The following is a 22,522-nucleotide window of genomic DNA, read 5'->3' as shown; positions in this document are numbered from 1 at the left end:
AGATAGGCGCACGATCTGGAATGACAATTTTCAGACGCGGAGTGGACACAGGTGTTGGAAAGTCCAGTACGCGTCTCCAGAAATATGCGGTTCCAGCAAATACAATACTATATTACTCCGAGAACGTACCACACACCCAGCAAAATTAATCGATACTTTAGCCGCACTGACTCTGCCTGCCCAAGATGAGCCACCCTCGATGCCAACCTCATACACATGCTTTGGGGCTGTACCCACCTTCACACATACTTGAGGGAGGTGGCAAATGCACTGTACGGTTATAACAAACGTGAGATACCCTTAGAATGGCCGCCGAATCTTCTACACAAATTCCGCAGAACTCACAACACTAAAGTAACCTCCAGATTCCTGGATCTAGGCATAGTGGCAGCTAAGAGATTAACTACCAAGAAATGGAAAGCACCAGACCCCCCACATATACAGGCATGGCACCACTCTGTACTCGCAGGGGCCAAAGTGGAAAGCATTGCAATCAGACGCGAAGAAATTATAGGCTTACGAAAAATTCCCATCGCCACAAGTTGGGACTTAATGCTGGTAACGCTGCAGCAAAACATAGGCGAAGTGGGGGGGTCCTCCCCGGGGACTAACCCAGCAGACTGAAAACGCATACATAGGTCATAGTTCCAACTTAATTGAAACACTTGGTCAGAAGTCACACCTGGCAAATATGCACATAAACCTACATGATCCCGTAAGAGAGCGAGCGTGCAGGCAGCAGGCATAGGAAGAATAAGTGAGATCCAAGCTGTGAAATGGATGGGGTGCACTGATTTAGTTTCATATTTGTTTTATGTATCTAAAGTTGTCAGTTGTGTTTATCAGTTGCTTTTACTCAAATGCTGCTGGACACCGCATGCTACGAACAATGTAATACTACTACGTGGCAGCCAGGAGGTGATCCACTGGCACTCACACAGGCGTGGTGGCATATTGTGAAAAGATTCTGTGTATTGCAAGTTGGTAACACCTGCCATGCGAACAGCCGCGACTGTCATTTGAGCTGCCTTGAGAGAGGAGTAGTTGAAGCGAGGCAAAGCGATGCACAAGACCTATTCCAAGATCCATCAGTGGTAGAAGCCAGAAGCTGCATCCTGGGTGAGAACCAGAATGAGTGAGAGTGAGGAGGTGGGAGATGTGCTGTTCTTCACTGTACTCCATTGTTTTCTGTTCCCTTGTATCGCCCACCCGCCTCACAAAGTCCCGGAAAAACCTCTGCTTCCTTCAAGGGAGTTTCCTGTGGCCTTCGTAGCTTATTAGCCCACAGCTACAGCGAGGAGTGAAAGAGTGGGAGCTAGGAGCTTGAGCAGGAGGCATTGAGGTACTGAGAGGAACTGAGGCTCTGTGGACCTGTGCTTCTCGGGCAGCACTTCCTAGTACTTCCCAGCACTTCCCAGCACTTCCCAGCACTTCCCAGCTGAGAGCACCAACCTCTCCACTGCCATTTCCCTCATGCAGCAGGGTAAGTCATAATAACTTACACCGGGCGCGGCTAGTGACTGAGGGTGCGGTTGCGGGTGCTCTGGGGGTGAATCCCTCCTTCTTAAGAGAGTCTGTGGAGCCTGTGGAGAAAGTAGAGCAGTTGCAGAGGAGCAGAGAACCAGACTCCCTATCCATCACATTTCCTGCCCATTTCCTGCCCAGTGGCATCACAATAGTCTATAATAGAGTATTTTGTAATGCCATCCAGGTGCTTGCAACGCAACAGTAGAATCAGTTACAGGACTCTCAGGGCCATCTGCAAGCTCAGCAAGTCGCTCCACGAACCACAGTAGTCCCCTTAGACTCCAAACTATCCGGCGAAGGAGAATAGGGAACACCTCTCACATTTAAAAACGTACTCATCGGTGATGTCAATGCTCACAAAGGCTGTGAGGTGCTCCAAACGTGGTAAGGGGGCAAAGGAAGAGAAAAGGGAGGTGCAGGAAGTCCAGGAGATGGACACCCATGTAAAATCTGAGAATGAGGAGGGCGATCAGGTCCCTGTCCCAGAGTTTGAAGCGGCCCTTTATCCCGCCGTAATTATTCACCATCACAACAAAGGTGACAATATTCAGTTGTCGACATTTACACAGCCAATTGGTAAAATTGTTTTACAAACAGGATGGGAGAACAGTAAGATGGAAATGGATCTAGCTGAGAGCAAAGAAGTCCTTCCGAAAGAGAACTTAAATAGAAAGAAAACATCATCATAATCACCATTGGAAGGGTTGGTATCCCTGTTTGACAATCCCCAAGCCACTCCAAGAAGTATTATCGGATGTAATTCAGGTCCCTCTCTGATCAGTTTGTGTGAGCCGGCACTAAAGGTGCCACAGTTTATAGATCGTAGCTCTGCACTGGCGAAAATGGAGGACTATACTCTACCTGACATTGCTATCCACTGGAAAAAAACAAAGAACTGAATACAGACTTGAGAAAAACAAGCACCAAGGAGATGGACCTGAATTGGGAGTGTCTCTGGTTTTATTAGGTGGTTAATCACATATGCCCACCCTGTATTTTAGTACCCCCACTAGTTGTTCACACGTTCATTCATTAGAATTGTCCGATGTAGGGACATCAGCAGTATTTCTGGATAAGGGGGCAAATAACATCTTGAACTCAGTCGAGAATATACGGGGGGGTACCTTAGAGATTTTCTATGCATTGGAGAGAATTCTCTCTTCAATCTTATCTCTGTTAGAAAAAAGTATGGTAACATCTGATCATGTATTGGAAGTCCTCTCTCCCATATTAATAGGGATCCAAGAACTCAATCAGGTTAATCAAGCAACAAATAAATTAGTAAAGGTCCCCGATGTAGCTTGTCGCTCATGCCAGACATGTAACGGGGTATCTAAAAGGGGAATTAAGTTAAAGGATCGGGAAGCGAAGGAGGATTCTATAGCTGCACCATTCAGAGGTAGCCCCATGGTGAGTTTATCTCCAGCTAAGCAACATATAGAGAGTGCCCAGCCTACTAGTCAAGGGAGAAATTTAAATTTAAAAGTAACCCCGGTTACGCCCCCATTACTGGTATACACCACTTTTTAAAAATTATCTCAAACAACTCACGCTTGACAGGCCCCCCAAGCAAATTACAGTTAACTGAAGAATCTGCTAATACTTTAAACACTGAACACTTAGGGGAGGTTCGCGCACCGAGGGAAAGTAACACCCAACTTGGTCGGAGGGGAAAGAAGAAGAACAGGATTCGACGTATCCCAAAACGGAAACAGAAAACATTTTGGTTCCCTTCTGTAATTGGTGAGTTAAATAGTACAAAATCACCACCAAGTAGAAAGGTTCTGGGGACCTTGGGGCAATCTACATTGAATGTGGGTCATAAAGCAGAGCTAGATAATAGTAATCAGCCAACCTGCTCGAACTTGGTCCTGATTAACCCGCGAAGCAAAGAGGGTCAGGAAGAAAGTGGGACTCCCAAAGTCAATATGGGCTACATTGAGAATCAGAGTCTTCCCTGAACCATTAATTTAGCTAATTATGAAACAAGTAGAGACCCTACCCCAGGAAACGTATTGGAAAACTCATACGTCCCTGTATTAGAACAAGGCTTAGTTAGTGGAGGTGCCCCTCTGCTTCCATGTGGACGGGATACTTTCCTAGTACGGTTTGATCCCGGCCAGCGGAAAGTTAGGGAGGGGTACTTAATCACAGTTTGTAGCAGTAAGAGGGTTATGTTAGAGAGGGGACCGGTCTCAGAGCAGATTGGTAAAAGGCCCATAGGTTATACAGGGCCGGGTGTCGGGCAGGTGAACAGGACTTCTCTCGTTTTTCCCTGTTCAAAACTGAATCACTGTTACTGAATAGAAGTGCCCTTCTTCAGCTGCTATCAGAAATAAAGGACTTGGGACCGATGACAAGCAAAGACCTTGAGTTGGTCTACTTAGATCTGAGAAGCGCACCCCCAAGTACTAGAGTTACCTTCACGTCAGAGGTAGTTTCAATGTTAGTAATAGCTAATGTAGATTCCTTTAGGAAGAGAGGTATAGACGTGTTCTCTCGTGTAAACCCTTGCCCAGTTCCTTCTGAAAGCTCAGGAAAGACCCATAAGATGCAAGATTGCAGGTTCTCCACTAACATGGGCGCTATAATCCCTATAAACCCTAAAGACATTGAAATAACAGTAGGGTGAAATCCAGGAAACAGAGAAATTAACATTATAGATCCCGAAGTCCAAAGGCCCAGTAGTCCCATTGTGGAGGATGAGATGGCCAAGTGGAGTTGTGTGGCCGGTACCCTGAATGGGTCAAAAGTAACAACAATGCCCATATTGCGGGGGTAGCCATATGGGAAGAATACTATCCTGGAATGTTGCGGGGTAGGAAAAACCTTAAGCTTAAGCTTAAATCGTTATTAGAATATGACCCTAAAATAATTTTCCTCTAGGAAACCTGGAAGGGGAGGGGGGGGGGATTTTTATTTTGAGAATTTTTATGTGTATTGTTGCTCAGCAAAAATATCTGTAAAAGGGCATGCTAGTGGTGGTTTAGCTATTTCACTTAGCTGTAACATGAGATGGGTTCCTGTGGTTTATATTAATCCCTCAAAGTGTTGTATGTGAGTGAAATTGAGGTTTAGTGAAGTTAACTTGGAGCAAGTAGTTTTCCTTTTACTGGTAAACGTGTACATTCCCCCAGGAAGCGCATCGAACTCATTGGTCGATTCAATCTGTACTTATGTGCAAAGGATAAGTAATATTGAAGAATGCTCACGGATCATGATGGTGGGTGACTTTAATTCCAAATTATCCAACGGTGCAGTCGTGTCTTTTTCAAACCTTGAATTGAAAGAAGTATGATCCATTCCAGATTCTGTACTGCCCGATCATTTAAGATCAGATAAAAGAGGCTTGTTACTTCTGCATAATTTGAGAATGTCCGATCTTGTAATGTTAAATGGCAGATTTCCAGATGATTCCCAAGCCTCATACATATCGGGGTGCATATGGTCACTCATTAATTGATTACATGGTGGTATCTTACCAACTATTTAGTGTATGTACACAATTTAAGGTATTTTCTACAAGTATGAGTGACCATAGTATTTTGGCTGTTAATGTAGAAATAGAAATCGAGAAGCCTGAACTTTGGACTCATAGGGATGAAAATGTTTTCTACAATCGCAGTAATGGGCGCACTTGCTCATCAAATAATCTGCTCCCAAATTTTAAGAGAGTCTTTGAAAATGCTGCTTTTATTTGTACTCAAGAAACCCATATTGACAGGTTTGAGAGAATCTTGGCTGCAATAAGAACTTTTGGAAGAAAAAAGCAAGTTAGCAGTTCTGTACCATTAGTAATTATATCATGGGAAATTAAAAAAATTACAAAATTGAAAAATTGAATCGGGAAATTATTATTTTAATTAGAGAACAATTTAAGGTGTCTACGATACCAAGGCAAGGATAATTAACAGATTGAAACAAGTACGGAAAAGGAAAATGGTATTGGAACTTAGAAGGGTCGAAGATTCAAAGTGGATTAGACTTCAAGAGGTTGCTCAATCCGGAGACACTAGGAAGTATTGGGCACTGATAGCAAAATTTTGTGATGGGAGTCAAAACCTATTTTGATTCCAGAAGCAGAATGGTCTATGTATATTTTCCTGCTGTATGCTATAAATTCCGCAGTTGGACGGAATCAAGATGTTTGCTCTGTCCCGACCGTGGGGAGTGATTATGGTGCACCATCATGCTCTGAAATATAGGGTTACAATAAAGGGGAAAGATACTCTAGTGCGATGGGCCCAGATGATGTACCAATAGCCATAATAAAACAGGATGGTGAAGCGTGGGTGAAATTTTTGCATCCACTGTTTGTCCATTGTTATACCCATGGTGATAGCCCACAATCCTGGAAGGGAAGTATAATTGTTCCACTATACAAAAAGGGTCAAAAAAATTCCCCTTCCAGTTTTAGACAGATCTCTCTCCTGGATGCAATTGGGAAAATATTTGCGAAGAGCATCCTTACCCATTTGCAAGATTGGGCTTTCGGAAATAATCTTATTCCCTTAGAACAGACAGGATTTCGCAAAAATAGTGGTACCTTGGAAAATATCACCGTCTTGCATACCTTAACCAAAAAATACCCAGTGAGTCGGGGAATGCCGTTATATGCGGCTTTTATAGATTTCTCTACGGCATTCAACAGGGTAGATCGGGGGACGTTGTGGAGAAAATTGGTCACCATGGGGATACCAGGGAATCTGTTACGATTGGTTATTACTCTTCACACCTCTACTTGGATGCAGGTCTTATTAGGGGGAACACAGGGCCTCTCGAGAAAAATAGTAACTAATAACGGGTTGAAGCAAGGGTGTCTCCTGCCCCTCTACTTCTTTTTTCTATTTATATGAATGATTTGCCCAGAAGAGTGGGGCTCAGCAAAGGGGATTTCCCTAAATTAGAATATTTAAAGCTGAGCTGTCTGCTATATGCAGATGACGCCATAATAATGGATTTAACCCCAATCGAACTTCAAGGACGCCTTGCCGAGTTGCTTAGTTATACAGAAGAATACTATTTAAAAATAATTATTTTAAAGAGTAGTTATGATCTTTAGTTATCAAGGACATAAAGTCAGAAAAAACTTGCATTGGTTTTTGGGAAAAGAGAAGCCGAAAGTAGTAAAGTTTTATCTATATTTAGGAAAAATCTTTACAAAATGGTGTTCCGCTGGCAATCATATGGACCACTGTAAAGGCAAGGCAATTTCACAGGCCTTTGCACACACACTGCGGGAAAAGACACTTCTCACATGTCATATGAGTCTATAAAATAAAGATACCACCAGCACTGAGTTATGCCAGCGAAACAATAGACGCAAAAGAGTGGGATAAATTTGAGAAAGTGGAGGGGCGGATCTGGTGCCAAATATGTAACTTGAATCGCGCTGCTCCTATCGCAGTGATTATGCCTGAATTTGGTTTACTCTCCACTTATGTGCTGTCTATGGCTGCATGCTTAAGATGGAGCAATGCATTATTAAATAGCTGAGAGAATTTGTTACGGGTAGCACTATACAGGGACATTTTTGCCTTAACAATGTTTGGCTTAGATAAGGTTAGTGCAGCGGATCTCTGTAAAAGGGCTTTGAAAATTAGAATTAAGAAAACAATCTATGGGGTTTCTCTCGAAAGAGACATTAAAATGTGCGCAGAGAATAGTAATAATGATTGTATTGTGGGGAGCAATATTTGCAAAAAACCCCAACCTTATGTTTTATGAAATCTTAAACATGGACTACGTAGGGTGATTCTGTTGCTTAGACGGAATTTTCTTCCTCTAAGAATTGTAAGAATTGAGCGCCAGGACACCTTCAGGGAACAGTTTGCGCTTTAGAAATACTATACTATAACATAGCATAACATAACAGAGCATAACATAACATAACTGGAGCTTGAGAGGGTATCGCTAGACATGAAAGACTTTGTCATTTATGTAACTCCTGTATACAAAACTTAAATCATGTCCTATTTGTTTGCCCCACATTACAAACAGTACATCGCAGATACCTAAGTAATTGCTTTTTTAAAGCATAATATCACCACAGCAGAAGAAGCCCGGAACTGTCTGCTGGCACCACCATCTGAACTTATGTGTTTTACATTTTTTAGCTTTTTAAACTATTTTTAAATATATATTAGAGCAGTATTGATTGATTCATTATGTATGTTCTGAGCACTTGCACTTTTTCGACTTTTCTTTTTTTTATTGCTGCTAGCTAAGGAGTAAAGGATGCTGATTTACTATGTACCCATCTAAGCACATGCACTTTTCCAACCTTTCTTGCTGCTAGCTTACGAGTACTGTATGCTGATGTACTATATATGCATCTGAGCACTTTACCAACCTTTTTTGGTGTTAGTTATCGTGTATTGTATGCAGAAAATAGTCCTGTGAAGTTTTAAAAACTCTTGCACTGCTATTATGCTGCTAGTTATCTAGTACTGTATAGCGAATTGTCAAGTTCCCGCATTTTATTCTAAGGTTTTATTTTTATTTAGATAAAACTTACACACTAAACAGCAATTTGAGTCATGTGCCTTATTGTTTGTAAACTAATTATCCATATCTAGGCATCTGGAGATACGTTTGTGACATATTAATGCACTAGTTGTAATTGATCCGAAACCTGACAGAACAATTTTTTGACTACTTCCACACAAAGGGCTGCATACCCCCTGTAGTTAGTTTGGAGCCAGGACAGAGAAGAGAGGATGCCCTGGGATTTTAACAGGGAACCCCAAGAATCTCCTCCCCACTTCAAATGGCACAACTGGGAGTATATATACTGGACCTCAGACATCAACTCTTGAGTACACTTCTTGACCTGTGGATACTCTGCCAGAAAGTAGGACTGCTGAAGGACTGCCACTCTGCCAGTCCGATGCCCTACTGGACTACTGCCTTACTGTGCTGCTGTCTTGCTATGCTGGCTTGCTGCCCTCTTGCCTGGGAGAGGAGTGGACCAGCATCACTTAAGATCAGAACTCCAGATTGACTCCAAGGGTTGCTTTGCTGGCTTCCTGACTTGAGGCTCATGGGCAGAAGGCTCCAACAACCTTGCTTCTGCACCTGGACTCTGTCATCTGTGGGTCTACCTGGCTAAGTGGTGCCATCCCCAGTCCTGGGCCCTTGGAAGTGGGCCTAAGGTGCCCTGCCAGCTTCTGTGGATCCAGTGGAATTGACACATCTCTTCTGCTATGCGGTAACCCCGGGCAGGTAACTACGCTCTGTCAGCGTAGTTTGTGTAGTTTTGCCTACTCCGCTTTCCGTTGCGAATGCTGAGGTTAGGCAAAACTACGACTATGAGGCGAAGCGCAGTTAGCCGGCCCCTCCACCCTTCCAAAGTGATTAAAAGTAATTAAAAAGGCACTCCTCCTCCTCCTTGCCATGGCCACTCTCCTTCCTCCTCCTCGCTGTCCTTTTTCACTAATCTTGAGAGTGTGCATGCACATGCGCATGACGTACAACCTTGGGGTTATCTAAGAAGAAGGACGGCAAGGACGAGGAAGGAGAGCGACCATGGCAAGGAGGAGGCAGCCACGGCAGGTAAGGGCCTATTTTATTACTTTTTATTCACTTTAGGAGGGTGAAGGGCGCGGAGCTAAGTTGCACGGAGTTGTTTTCTAACTCCGTGCAACTTCATGTAGAGGCACTACGTGAATTCCACCCAGGCTTACTGTGCGGCATAACCTTAAGCAGAACTGACGCATTGCCACTGCATCATGGATTGGAACTACCGCAAAGACCTGCATCGCATTGCAGCTCTTTGCCTCAGTAGAACCACCACTGGGCTATGAATCTGTGGCGTGGGCCCTTGCATATTTCCTCGATGGCAGGCCCGATGATGATGATGACAGACTCTGCATCACAGCCCCTCAGAACTGATGCATCACCCTGACTGAGTGACACATCTTCAACTCAGCACTCGTCAACAGGATCTTCGAAGATGATGCAGCAGGACGTTGCACTGCAGTGTCGCCGCATCTCAGAATTGGTGCATCACTTTAGCTGCACAACGCGCCTTTAGTGTTGATTCTTGCAATGCTCCGCTAACCAAGATTTAAGGTTCTCTGTTCAACGGGCCAAACTCGGTTCCTGTGATTGACCCACGTTTCATCACTGTAGGCCTGAGATTATGACTTTGTCCCAGTCCGACGCAACCAGATATTCACAGTTGGCGATTTACCGTCTTTTGTTGTTTTGGTCTTGTTTTGCTTATTAAATATTACTCTATTTTTCTAACTTGTTTGTGGCTCTTTTTGTGGTGTGTCCTTACTTTTTGGCATGCATTAATATGTATTAAAAGTGATGTATGTAATTAATTGTATTATTTGTCTAAAATGTATTGATGCATTATTTTTTAAATTCAAAATGTCATTAAATATGTTATAATTGAATAATAAATATGATATATATATATATATGAGATAGATAGATATTTTTTACATGAATTTATAGTTATTCATATTTTCAACTATTTCAATAATTACATTTAATATAATTTACTAATATGTCTCATGGGTTTTATATACATTTCCTCCCTCCATTATTTTCTCTAGGAGGGTGTTTAGGTACAAGTGCTTGGCTATGTGTAGTGTTGGACTTACCACAAATGTGTAAGTTACTATAAAAATGTAAGTTCATACAAAGTGTAAGTTACTACAAAGCGCAGTTTATTAATCAGGTCCAACAAGATTTAACAGTTTGTAACTTAATATAAGAATTTCAGGATTTTTCAACACCTAGTCATTGACTAATTTTGGAGAGCACTAGAATGTTCTTACAATCTGTTCATTAAAGTTACATTTAAAATAATTACTTTCCTTTACAGCTCAACAGACCACCGTGAACCACGCTGCTTCTCACAATCAAGGTAGGTAATTGCTTGTGATTAGAGATTGCAAATTGAGCTACTATATGTTAATTCTGAGAAAATGTAAATAAAACCATGTCTCCCATTTCATTTCCGCAGCTGGATTTTAATCTTCCAAGCCTTATAGAAGGGCAAGTTTTGATAAACAACTACATTAACTTACAATGTTAAGAAAGCTCAACTCAACAAGTCTGTCCGAAGTTCATGTGACAGTGCTCCCCATAAATATTGGCAGCTCATTTATACTTTTTAATATATAGGACACACTGGTATTGAAGATGTTTGAAGATTATTGTGTACAGGGCACACTGTTGTTGAAGACACTAGAACATTATTTGTGCACACTTCTGACTCCTGCTGTGGGATTATCTTCTTTGTCTTAAAGTTTTGGTTGCCTTCAATTTGAATTTAGGGCCTGATTAGTGCCTGGTGGGTGGTGACTCCATCCACTCTATTACAATCCAATATAGTGCACTTATAATAAGAAGGAGGGGATATCCATCTTATTTGGGATGGAATGCCCTGCGGCAAACACTAAATCAGTTCCTTAGTTAGGAGTCATATGATTTTAATCATTTTTAAGAGTCTGGTTGTGAAGTGAGGCAAAATTAACGCAGAGCCTGTGCTAAGGCTTAATCCAAGTACTATCACTAGAGCTATGCCTAAACATTTCATGGATTTGTGCCTGACTCCAAACCTCAAGCCTAAAACTATTTCCCATGTGAAGAGTGCTGGTGCAATTCCATGTTAGTGACCACAAAAGTATTCCATCAATGTGCAGAGTGGTAGCCTTATTCGCCAGTTGTGGGGATTCTCATTTAGAGAAGGCAGCCTTCTCCCTTTCTACTGAAGAATGCCCTGAAGAAGTTTGAGATTAAATTTGAAACCAAGGCATGCTTTTACCTTGTGGGAAAGTACTGTCTGTCATCACATCTTTTATGGCTTCTCAGAGAGCCATTTTGTTCTAAGCATTGCTAGACTAAAAAGTAGGGTTAATGATTGACAACAATTGTGATATACTTGCTTTAAAATGACTATGGGAAAGAAAAGAATGTCAAAACAATTTGATCACGCAAATCAAATGTAAGCCATGCTTCAGGCACAGACAGAAAGTAATCTTTTACAAGCTCATATGCTAAACACTCACTCAGGCAACAGTTGAGATCCCAATATTATTACATAGGTTAACAGGACATTTACGTAGGCAAGAACCTGTATTTTTTCTATAGGTGCACAAAGTAGAGACAATGGCAAGATAATTCATGTCACCATCCATGCTTAGCACACATATTCAGTAAATACAGATTAGGATATATATTTCTAATTCAACTCATAATTAAACAAAGACAACAGAAAACATCATAAAACAAAATACATAACATTTCCTAACCTCATAAATCATCCCAGCTGCCAGTGGATCTGGAAAATGTTTCCATTGCTTTCTGGAAACAAAAGATTTTGCTATGTGGCTTAAGGTTCAACTTTGAAATCTTTGCAATCATGACAACACTGAGCCAAATAAGGCACTACCATGTGTACTGCTTCCCGAGACAATACAAGCATGATAGATTAAAGGCAGTATACGAAAGTAACTAACTGGACCCTATCAAGAAAATTTGCTAGATCAGTCTCAGAACTGCAAGGTAATCAGGTCAGTCAGGAATCTGTAGGTTGGTACAATATCCTCCAGAAATAGCGTTATCAAAAATAAATTGCTTTGCTGATTGATACTTCTAAAAATAGATTTGTCAATTCTTGAATTAATACCAAAGCCGTACATTTACACTTGTGAGTCTGAAAATTAGGTCAAACCAAAAAGTCTTGTAATAGGGCAGATGAGATATCTGTTATGTTTGTGACAGAGTAACCAGCAGCAGACCACCTATACAGGCTCCCCACCTTTTTCCAGGCAAGAAGAGTGTCAGCCTGACAGACACTCTTCTAGTTCAAGTCAAGGATCCAAGATCTAAACATGCGCTAGATGTACATGCTCCTGGCTGCCTGGGGTGAACTTTGCCAGGTTGACAATTTCACAGCCCTGTGAATTTGACCTCCTCAGCCTGGCAAATGTACGTCAAGGCCCTCCCTCTCATGAAGAAGGGAAACATACTGATTGCCTCAGAACTGGGTGCTTCACTTTTAAGCCCTGTACTGCCCAGGGCTGAGTGTCAATCAGTGACATCTTTTCACAACAGTCAGAAGGCTCACTGACCAGATCGCACTCAGTGTTGAGATTAGGACTTTTTCCTTCCCTCATTGGCAAACCTGTCAGTCAATGAGGGAAGGCAACAGTCCCAATCCTCCTGGTACCTCCAAGGCTTCCCTGGCAGAGAGCTGCTATTGAGGAGGTAGCTTTAATGTTTTTGTTTTGTTGGGTATGTGTATGTATGCATGTATATGTATTTGTTAATGAGTATTGTGAATGGGTGAGTGTGCATGTGCATATGATAGGTGGTAAGTTAGGTGTATGTGTGAGTGTGTGCTCCCCCTACCCCATTCCCAGGTAAAATTACCATTCACCACTGAGAGTAATTTGTCTACCAATTTCTAAACAGGGCTTAAGTTTTAGGACTAAGTCGGTGTCCTGGGGATTATAATCGGTATCCTTAGTAGAAAAAAGACGATAGTGATAAATTATTTTTTAAGTTCTATGCTGTATTGGTGATGCTGGACCCTTTTGTTTTGGGGTCTTGTGCAATTGCTAAGCAGCCTCAATCTAAAGAAATGAATGTTTGTGATAAAAGCTGCATTTTTTATGAGCAAATGGTTGTGTCAAAAGCAATAGGTGAAATGACAGATGTTATACATGTTGTTTTGAACATTTCAGGGAGATGTTTTATTAAGGTAATGATGACGATCAAATTCTTACGTTTTGTGTAAACTGACAAACCCAATATTTGTTGGTTTCTAAGGAACATACCATGTGTTATCAATGGCGGTATTTATGTTGAAACTCCCTTGACAAAGCCAATTGGCCTGACTTTTAATATTTGCATATCTGTATGTAATGTGGTATATGTACATATATTACATATATTGTGGGTTTAGAATGAGGGTCTGCTGGTGCATGAAATGTTATGAGTGCCTCAGAACAACTTGTTCTAGTCTGTGTTTAGGGGTTATTTGCCCATTGTGTCCTTTTTTAGGGTACATGTTTGTAGCTCTTTGGAGGGAGCTTAAATACTTTTTTTCACTCTCCTTTATGCAATTGTGTATTTAGTACCTAATTATTTTCTTATTAAAGTAAATTTCTTTTTTAAAAGCAAAAGTGCTGACCTGACAATGATTTTTTTTAATTTTACACATTGCTGAGTTCTGAGTTTCTAGACCTTGGCCCCTCCTGAGTCAACCCTGGATTGCTGTACCTCATTACCTTGAGAGTCAAGTGCTAAAACGGGGTATATGGTCCCCAATGTAAGGGGCTGCAGTACAGGCAACAGTACCAGAGATAAAAGACCCAAGTTGGCAGGATTGAGACCCAATAACGTCTCATTGCCTAGGGACTGCCTTACCTGGATTTCTCACATGTGTTTTGCTGTTTGATTTTCTGCTCCCGGTAAATATAATGTTTTTTTATATATTAGCTTATCCTCTCCATTCTTACCCCTTTACACCTTCAGCATTAGAAAACACTTATCCTGTCTGCTAAGAAATGTGTCTTATTTATCATTTGTGTTGTGTATCTATGTAGTAAACTATCTCTTAGTGATCGTGTTTGCTAGACTCAGTATTCTGTGTGTCTGTAGTACATTTTTGTGCCCTTACAAAATTCTGCAGATTTTGTGGTTCTCAACACTAAAGGTGACAATGAACCTTAAATTATTATCTTACTGTTACTGCTCCTCACTAATACATACCTTCAGCAATGCTTCCCTTCTTTGCATTCCACCATTTCACTGTATTATTTCAAACATATTGTAGGTAGCTATTATTCTTTAATTTCTGTATCATAGTTTCCTCCTTTTGATACAGTGCATTGCTACTACAGTTTCTCTTTGCGCATAATAGCTCCCTAAGTAGGGTAATCCAGTTGTTTATTTGGATGGTTTCTGGTTGTATGTAGGAAAATATTTCCTGTGGTTTCTTTCAGATTTAGTAAAGTAAATAGCACATTACCAATGACCTACAAGCTTATATCCAAACAGGTGACAGAACAATAACTCATATTGAATGTAAACCAAAGATTGTTTACATTGTTACGCAACAGAGGCACAAATGAATTCTTTTTATCCATTTAATTATTCCATATCAAACAAAGGTCATCTATATTGTGTAGCCAGACTACCATACTTTTTTGTCAACTATACAACTAGATATTTCCATTTTTTCATCAATAGAAAACAAAGGTGTGATGGACAGTATATGGAAGGTATCAGATTCCTGTATTACTGTATAGTGATGCTAAGTGGGACTTTACAATGTTTTTACGTATTCATACAAAAAAAACGATATCAATGAGAATGAGAAGATATTAAAAACACTATAAACAACTGCTCAGCATTCCTAAGCAGCAATACACTAAGAATATTACTTGTAAATAAGGTCCATCATACATAGATTTGTTCATTGTAGTCAAATAAAATAGGTATAATAGACCACACAATAGAATCCTCTTTCTCCTTATCATTTTATTGTACCCAGTTCCCATTATCAGTTTTGCATATCTCGGCATGAAACTGATGCCCACTGCTGCTCCTCATAGCTATCCATAAAGCTGGATTTCAAAGAGGAAAATATTATTGCACAAATACATTTTGTGGCACCCCCCAAACTTATAATATTATGTTGAATAAAATGTTAGACCTGGAGTGTAAAACTAACCCATCTTCATACTGTCTGCTTGTATATAGGGAATTCACATCAAGAATCAACATCAACTTATTGCTTTGTAACAATATGTTTCTTAGCTTCACTAAGAAAAAACATGAGCTATTTCACACAAAAGCCACTAAGGATGTTACTAGGGGATCCAAAAAGGATATACATTAAGTCAACTGCCATTACAGGGGCCTGCTCAGTTCCTTTTTCAAACTCTTTTGTGTCTTTGAGATAAAGAAAATATGTGAAATCAGTGGTTGTTCTATTCCTGAGACTTAAAATTCTTCCAAATTAATTGATGTCAATCCCTCCGTTCCTCTAATTTTCTGTAAAAATGAGATACAGTTTAAGTGAAAAGCATTGAACAGCAAGAGAATACATTAAAGTTCAGAAAAACATGTAGCCTGTCACAGTATTTTGAAAAAGCACTGAAGTATTTTGAAGACAGGCAATAGAGATAGCCTGAGACCAGCACAGCCAGCCATCACCTTCATGCATGCAACATAAATAGGAGATAGTGTAGTCCCTTGTTAACTATCAGAAAAGAGGAAAGGAAAATAAAGGGCCAGATTTTCCAGGAATTGTTACCAGTGCAGTTTCACAAAATGTGACACAAAGAGGTACAAGGTCTTGAATTAGGATTTAGTTTCCAGTGAGGAGCTTGTCTTGCATTGGAAAGGAGCCCTAAAGTGACAAAATAAATGATTTGTGCTATTTGCATCTAAGGGGATTCCCATGGGTGGTAAATGGACTTTCCATGTAACCACACCTACGTTCTGACACAAATCCCTTTCTACTAGAAAGGTGGCCAGGGCTTTGCACCAAAAGTGTATGCCTCCTAGAGGCATACATAAAGTTTGGGAAAAGATTTATTTTCTCAAAACCTTCCTCACTTTGCATGTGTACTGTAATGTAGAGCATATGTCTTTTCATTGAACTTAAAGTACTAGACAGGCTTTGGCTCCATTTAAATTACAGGAAAGAAACAGTAATCTAAATTCTCATTTTGCAGGCTGGTCATCAGAAGTAACAATTGCTGTTGCCATCTCTGGGATGATTCTCTGTTCTCTTGTCCAGGGTATTCCAGTTCAGCATTTGTGAGTGTTTCTTCCATCACATGTTATTACTCCCTTCTATGCTCTCTGTCATCCTGCTTCAGTGCATGGGAACTTGTTTGTATTGTCTTGAATATGCTGCCTTTGTGGCATAAAAGGTTACAGGGACGTTATAGTTAGGCTCAGATTTCACTCATACAAGACCGGAGAAATTCAGCAGTTACATGTAGCTCAGCTGACTATAAGTTGCTCCCCCGCAATGCACTGCTTAGGACCTCACATACTCCATCACTCATGACATGGTCAGTGACATCACTGATGACATCACTGATGGCCCAGAGGTAGAGAGTGTGCTAAAGATAGTAAGATGTTGTCACATACAGGAAGTCACATTGTTTTTTTCAGTGAATTTCTACGGTTTTTTTAAATTCTATTTCCTAACTATAACATCCCTGTAACCATTTTTTTCAGTGAATGCCTAAGGTTTTTTATGTTAATTTCTAACTATAACATCCCTGTAACCCTGGATTTTTTGGGGGGGAATTTTGAAGGATTTCAAATTTAATTTCTTAGATGTAACCTGTAACCATTGAGAGTGTTTGTGTGAGAGACTGTATAGGTTGGTGAGTGGGTGTGTGAGTGGCAATATGAGTTTTTTCAGTGAATTTCTAAGTTTTTTTATATTCTATTTCCTAGCTGTAACGTCCCTGTAACCTTTGTTTTTTTTCTAGGCCTGGGCATACAATTCCACTCTGCTCGCAGAGTTTTCAGAATTCGTCAACTCTGCATTCCGTAGAGAATGCAGAGTTACCAATATCTTCCACACTCTGCAAAGGAACAAATGTTTCATTTTCTGTTTGAGCGCTCATCGTGTAATTTGCATGCACGGGGAACGCAACAAGACTAGATGGGCATTTGCCTACAGATGGGCAACCCTCAGAAGCCAAGGGGAGTTCTTTCCCCAACCAGTAGTGCACCAGCATGCCCCTTTATAGAGTGGTTGCGAAAGGGGGTGCACCCTCTGATGAGGTCTCAGCAATCCAGCTGTGGGGGATTTAGTTATCACAACAATAGAGGTTATTGGGCCCCTATGGCCCTCAGTAGTCAAGGTGAGTTCATCCCACAACCAGTATTATGCCAGGAGGTCCCTGAGCAGAGTAGTTGAGAAAGGGGATGGGGCCTCGGATGCCATCTCAACAATACGACTGTGGGGGATTTACTTCTCACACAAATAAAGGTTCTTGGCTCCCAATGACCCTCAGCAGCCAAGGGGAGTTCATCCCCCAAACTAGTAGTATGCCAGGAGGCCCCTGTGCTGAGTGGTTGAAAAAGGTGGCGGGGCTTTCACCCATGTAACAGCAATCCAACTGTGAAGGGATATAGTTATCGCAACAATAGGGGTTCTTGACCCACACAACCCTCACAAGCTAAGGGGAGCCCGTTCTCCAACCAGTAATATACCAGAAGACCCCTGTGCAGAGTGGTTGAGAAAGGGGATGGGGCCTCCGATGACATTTCAGCAATTCGGCTGTGGGGGGCATAGATATCGCAACAATAGGAATTCTTGGCACCCAACGACCCTCAGCAGCCAAGGGGAGTTTATCCACCAACCAGTAGTAGGCCAGGAGGCCTCTGTGCAGAGCAGTTGAGAAAGGGGGCGGGCCTCCAATTACATTTCAGCAGTCCGGCAGTGGGGGACTTAGTTATCGCAACAATAGGGATTCTTGGCACCCAACGACCCTCAGCAGCCAATGAGAGTTCCTCCCCCAACTGGTAGTACCCCAGTAGGCCCCTGTGCACAGTGGTTTTGAAAGAGGCCGGGGCCTTCATCAAGGTCTCAGAAATTCTCAGTATGCCCATTTCTAATCTTTATATTGCCTCTTTCTGCTCCTTTCTGACCTTTATTCTGCCTTTTTCTGCTAGTTTCTGACCTCTATTCAGCCTCTTGCTGCTCATTTCTGACCTCTATTCTACCTCTTTCTCCTCGTTTCTGACCTCTATTCTGCCTCTTTCTGCTCGTTTCTCACCTTTATTTAGCCTCTTTCTGCTCGTTGCTGACCTTTATTCTCCATCTTTCTGCTCATTTCTTACCTTTTTATCTGCTTGTTTGTAGTCTGCCTTTATCTGCTAATTTCTGATCTTTATTTAGCCTCTTTCTCTTTTACCCAGGACGACGGGGGGAACCTCAAGGCCCCCACAGTCTCAGCTGACTCCCTGCCTCCTGCAGGAGATTGCATTGCTTTCACACACAGGGAGCTGATAAACATGCAGCTCCCTGTAAGTGAAACCAATCATCTGTTTCCCTAGTCACATGACAGTGGGCAGGGAAATAGATGAATGCTCCACTTCCAGCAAGCGAGAGCATTCTCACTGCTCTTGCTTGCTGGAAGCAGAGTGTTCACTCTGATTTGGCAGGAACTGTTAAAGCTCCCACCAAGTCAGAATAAACTGCTATTTTCTGGGGGTGTGCACCCTAGGACAAAGCAGGAGCTGGCCGCCTCTTTTTTTGCAATTGGCCCCGGGGAGGTGGTGGTCCCAGGGGCACGGTCAGGCCCAGTGAGCCCGCCCACATACATATTTTAAACTGCTCTGTGAAGTGGTGGTCGGTCTGTGCGCTACCTGCATTCCATTGTTGAAAGCCCGAGGGAGATGGTGGTCCATGGGGCTGCAAGGGGGTCTGCGCATCACTGCATTAAATGTAGTCAAGGTCCCAGGGAGGTGGTGGTCCCAGGGGCTGAAGTTGGGGTCCATACAGCCTCCCTGCATTCCATTGTAGAAAGCCCGGGGGAGGTGGCGGTCCCCAGGGCTGCGGGGGTGTCTGTGAAGCCACCGCCCCCGTATTCCATTGTAGAAAGCCCCAGTGAGGTGGCGGTACACGAAGGCTAAAGAGGGGGGTCCGTGCGGCCATACTTTTGAACATAAATACTTTGAACATTTTAAACCCAGTGAGTGTTCCAAAATTGGTTTGTAGTTGTTGTTGGAACATACAAATTCCTACCCTCATACATGAATGCACCATCCTTGAGTTCGGAGGTTCCAATTGTATTAGAAAAATTGAGATGTTTGGTATACCTCCTGAACTGCTGCTGCCAGAGTTTCCCATTGACCAACAGGTCGTGAGTTATTCAAACTTAAGGACGTACAGTTATTAAACTGATGCCTGTGGGCACATCGCTGATTGCAATCCAGCGGTTGTGGCAAGGGGTCTTGATACAGCGGACTTGGCTTTTTGGAAATGAGGGAGATGTGGCAGCCCATATGTGTCATCATACACAGAAGAATTTTGAAAGTAGGGCCATTGATGGATACGAGGTACCGTGACCCCCATCTGACTCAATCCATCGGGAAAGAAACAACATGGGCGGCATTTGGGCCCACAATTGACTCCTGTGATTTTGGTAGAGGTCGCCGTATGGGAACCGCATTGCGGGCATAAGTGAATGGTGAAAACATTTCTAACTCTCTCATTGGGCACTGATTCCCCAATCTGCAAGGTGGGTAAACTATTTAGAACCAACAAAGTACTGTGGTTTATCAGCATTTCAAAGCATCGAAAAAGGTATTAGGCCAAAACTTGTCTGCAGGGGAAATTGCTAGCAATAAATATTTTGAACATTTCAAACCTCTTGAGTGCTTTGAAAAATGTATATATAGACACTCAGGACTTGCGGTCAAGGGCAAGACGTTTTTTTCAGTTTATCTTTTCCTGCCTGCAGCACAAAGCCTTTGGCTGCCAGATTACAGTACCACATTATGGATCAGGGAATGGCATTGTGGTATTTATGGTTCATTAATACAAAGCCTTTATCATTAGGGTGAACACTTAAGGAAATGTTGAAAGCTTGGACTTCCCTACTGACAAAGGTTCCTGTAAAAAACTGTATGCACACATTTGCAAAGTTTAACAAATGAGGCTACTTATAATGCTCCCAGAATGCTGAGTAAATAGATGCAAATATATGAAGAAGCTTGAAAGCAAGATTGATGATTCTTTGCTTTCAAAATAAAATGTTCACAAAAAAAGACAACTAGGAAAAAATGTTTTGCTAAACTGCCGTGAAATTTTAGGTACCATTTCTTTGAAGCATCATTTAGTAAAAGGATGATGCATGCTAGAATTTCCAAAAATATTCATAATGGAATCAGTTTCAGCAGTTTCATCAAGATTGTAAGAAATATGGAAATAAACATGCATTGGCAAAGCCAAAAGGGCTGACATTGGTGATCTGTAATTTAGTTTGGTCAATGTGTGTCTTGTTTTGACATGGTATTTATATAACTTTATTTTATTGTTGTGGTAGCTGTTGGGTCCTCACCATTACAACACACATTGTCAAAAAGCAAATGGCCTCAAGAAGCAAGCATTGCCACAGTAGTCCCTGGCACTGAACAAAACTACTTTGTGTGGGAATATATATTCCTTGTGAAAGAGCAGAATTCAGTCATTCACAGTGAAGGTAGCCAATAGAGAGAAAGAGATAGAATTTTAATAAAAATGGAGGGGCAGATTTACAAGCCCCTTGCAACACTTTTGCGTCGCCGTTGCATCACTTTTGTGATGCAGCGGCGGCATAAACAATGTGGCCAATTTACAATGTGACGCATCTGGGAGATGCATCATGTTGTAAAGCCCTGAGTCACATTATACCTGCGTCAGGTATAATATATGCAGGGTGGGCATTACCACGCAGGAAAGCCTCGTAAAAGTGAAGCAGTGAAATCTACAAGATTTCACTGCGCCACTTCTAGGACGACACTTCGTCAAAACCTTACACCTGCTTGAAGCAGGAGTAAGGAGTGATGCAGTACAATAAATACAGGCCTTAACATGCATTGCTGAAGTTGTGCCGTGCTTGTGACATGAGTCCAGCAATGCATGACTTTAGGGTCAACAGATGCATTAGAATTTCTGACGCATCTGTCAATCCTTGCACCATGGTGCACCGTATTGGAAGTATGGCGCATCCATGGTGGTGCAAGGGTATCACAATTGGTGCAGGGAACCTGACGCATCTCTACAGATGCGTCAGTTTCTTGTAAATCTGACCCCCAATTCTTAAAGAAAGTTACAAAAATGGACCCATAGTATATGTTCTTGCATTAATGCAGATTAACATAAGTCATGATTTCACAAGAATTGATAGAAGTAGGTCAGGAAACTGTACTCCTAGAAAATATCTGTGAACTGCATTTTAGCACAAGCACATATGCATGTGTAGATTTGCTGATGCAAAAATCTGTTGAGCATCTACAAGTTCACATTCCCTCCAACTACTTTTTGCCCAACTCTGAAAGAAGTTTTATTTCTGCCCTTGTCAGGAGTAAATGTCCAAACGTTCTCAGTATCGAAAAAGATTAGAGAAGAGATGCTGAACCAACTAAAACATGTAAGTTAGTAGGTTTGCACAGACTCAAAAAGGCATTCCAGCCCTGGAACTATTGCTCACCACTACCTCCAGCCCCAGTATGTAGCTCTGCGGAAAGGTGGCAAAATAAGGGAATGGCACCAAAGGGACAACTGGATATTTTTTATAGACAAGTAGATTTATGAAGCAGTCTATCCCATGGGCATGTAGATGTTTTATTAAATTCAACACACATATATATATACATATATAAATAAAGCCAGAAATGATCCTGCGAGTGCTCCAAACCGTGTTCAAGTTGCTGTGCAGTAAAAGTGCGGTCTCACCCTCACTATAAGGAGTAAGCACCCACCCTGTGTTCGGAGTTTGAGGTGAGAGTGGTGTTGGTGAGATATTAGTCAAACTCCTGAACAGCCGCTGATGAGTTCTTTCCGGCCGACGAAAAAGTCGCAAGTTATTCAAACTTGAGGTAGCCAGTTAACAATCCGACACCTACTGGGAAAACATCATGTAAGATCCAGCAGCTGTAGCGAAGGACATGGGGCCATTGGAGTGGCGATACAATGAATTGGACATGGTTCTAACGGAACATCAGAGCCACCCCATTGGCCCGGTATCAACCAATGGCAGAAGTGGACACAGTATAACTGTTCAATCATACACTGTATACCATGGACAAGCTTCTCAGCATTGAGAAGGCAATGAACGCTGAAACGCGTCTGCTGTTAATAAATAAAGCCAGAAATGAACCTGCGAGTGCTCCAAACCGTGTTCAAGTTGCTGTGCAGCAAAAGTGCGGTCTCACCCTCACTATAAGGAGTAAGCACCCGCCCTGTGTTCGGAGTTTGAGGTGAGAGTGGTGTTGGTGAGATATT

At 41.8% G+C, this 22,522-nt stretch overlaps 1 protein-coding gene across 25 annotated transcripts in view; it reads left to right on the top strand.

Annotated features, from left to right (window-relative positions):
• LOC146809181 (uncharacterized) overlaps positions 1 to 22,522 on the top strand; it is a 1,126,689-nt gene that overhangs the window by 957,877 nt on the left and 146,290 nt on the right. For all 25 annotated transcript variants that reach the window (XR_014966360.1, XR_014966358.1, XR_014966357.1 and 22 more), the window contains 2 exons: positions 10,367 to 10,408; positions 16,239 to 16,323. Coding sequence is in view for 18 of the 25 variants with exons in the window: in XM_085615993.1 (XP_085472119.1) it covers positions 10,367 to 10,408; positions 16,239 to 16,323 (127 nt within the window). In the remaining 7 variants the exon portion in view is untranslated. The remainder of the gene's footprint in view (positions 1 to 10,366; positions 10,409 to 16,238; positions 16,324 to 22,522) is intronic.

Source organism: Triturus cristatus, chromosome 7 (genome assembly GCF_964204655.1).
Source record: "Triturus cristatus chromosome 7, aTriCri1.1, whole genome shotgun sequence".
NCBI lineage: Eukaryota > Metazoa > Chordata > Amphibia > Caudata > Salamandridae > Triturus > Triturus cristatus.
This window is presented reverse-complemented; position numbering and strand designations above follow the sequence as displayed.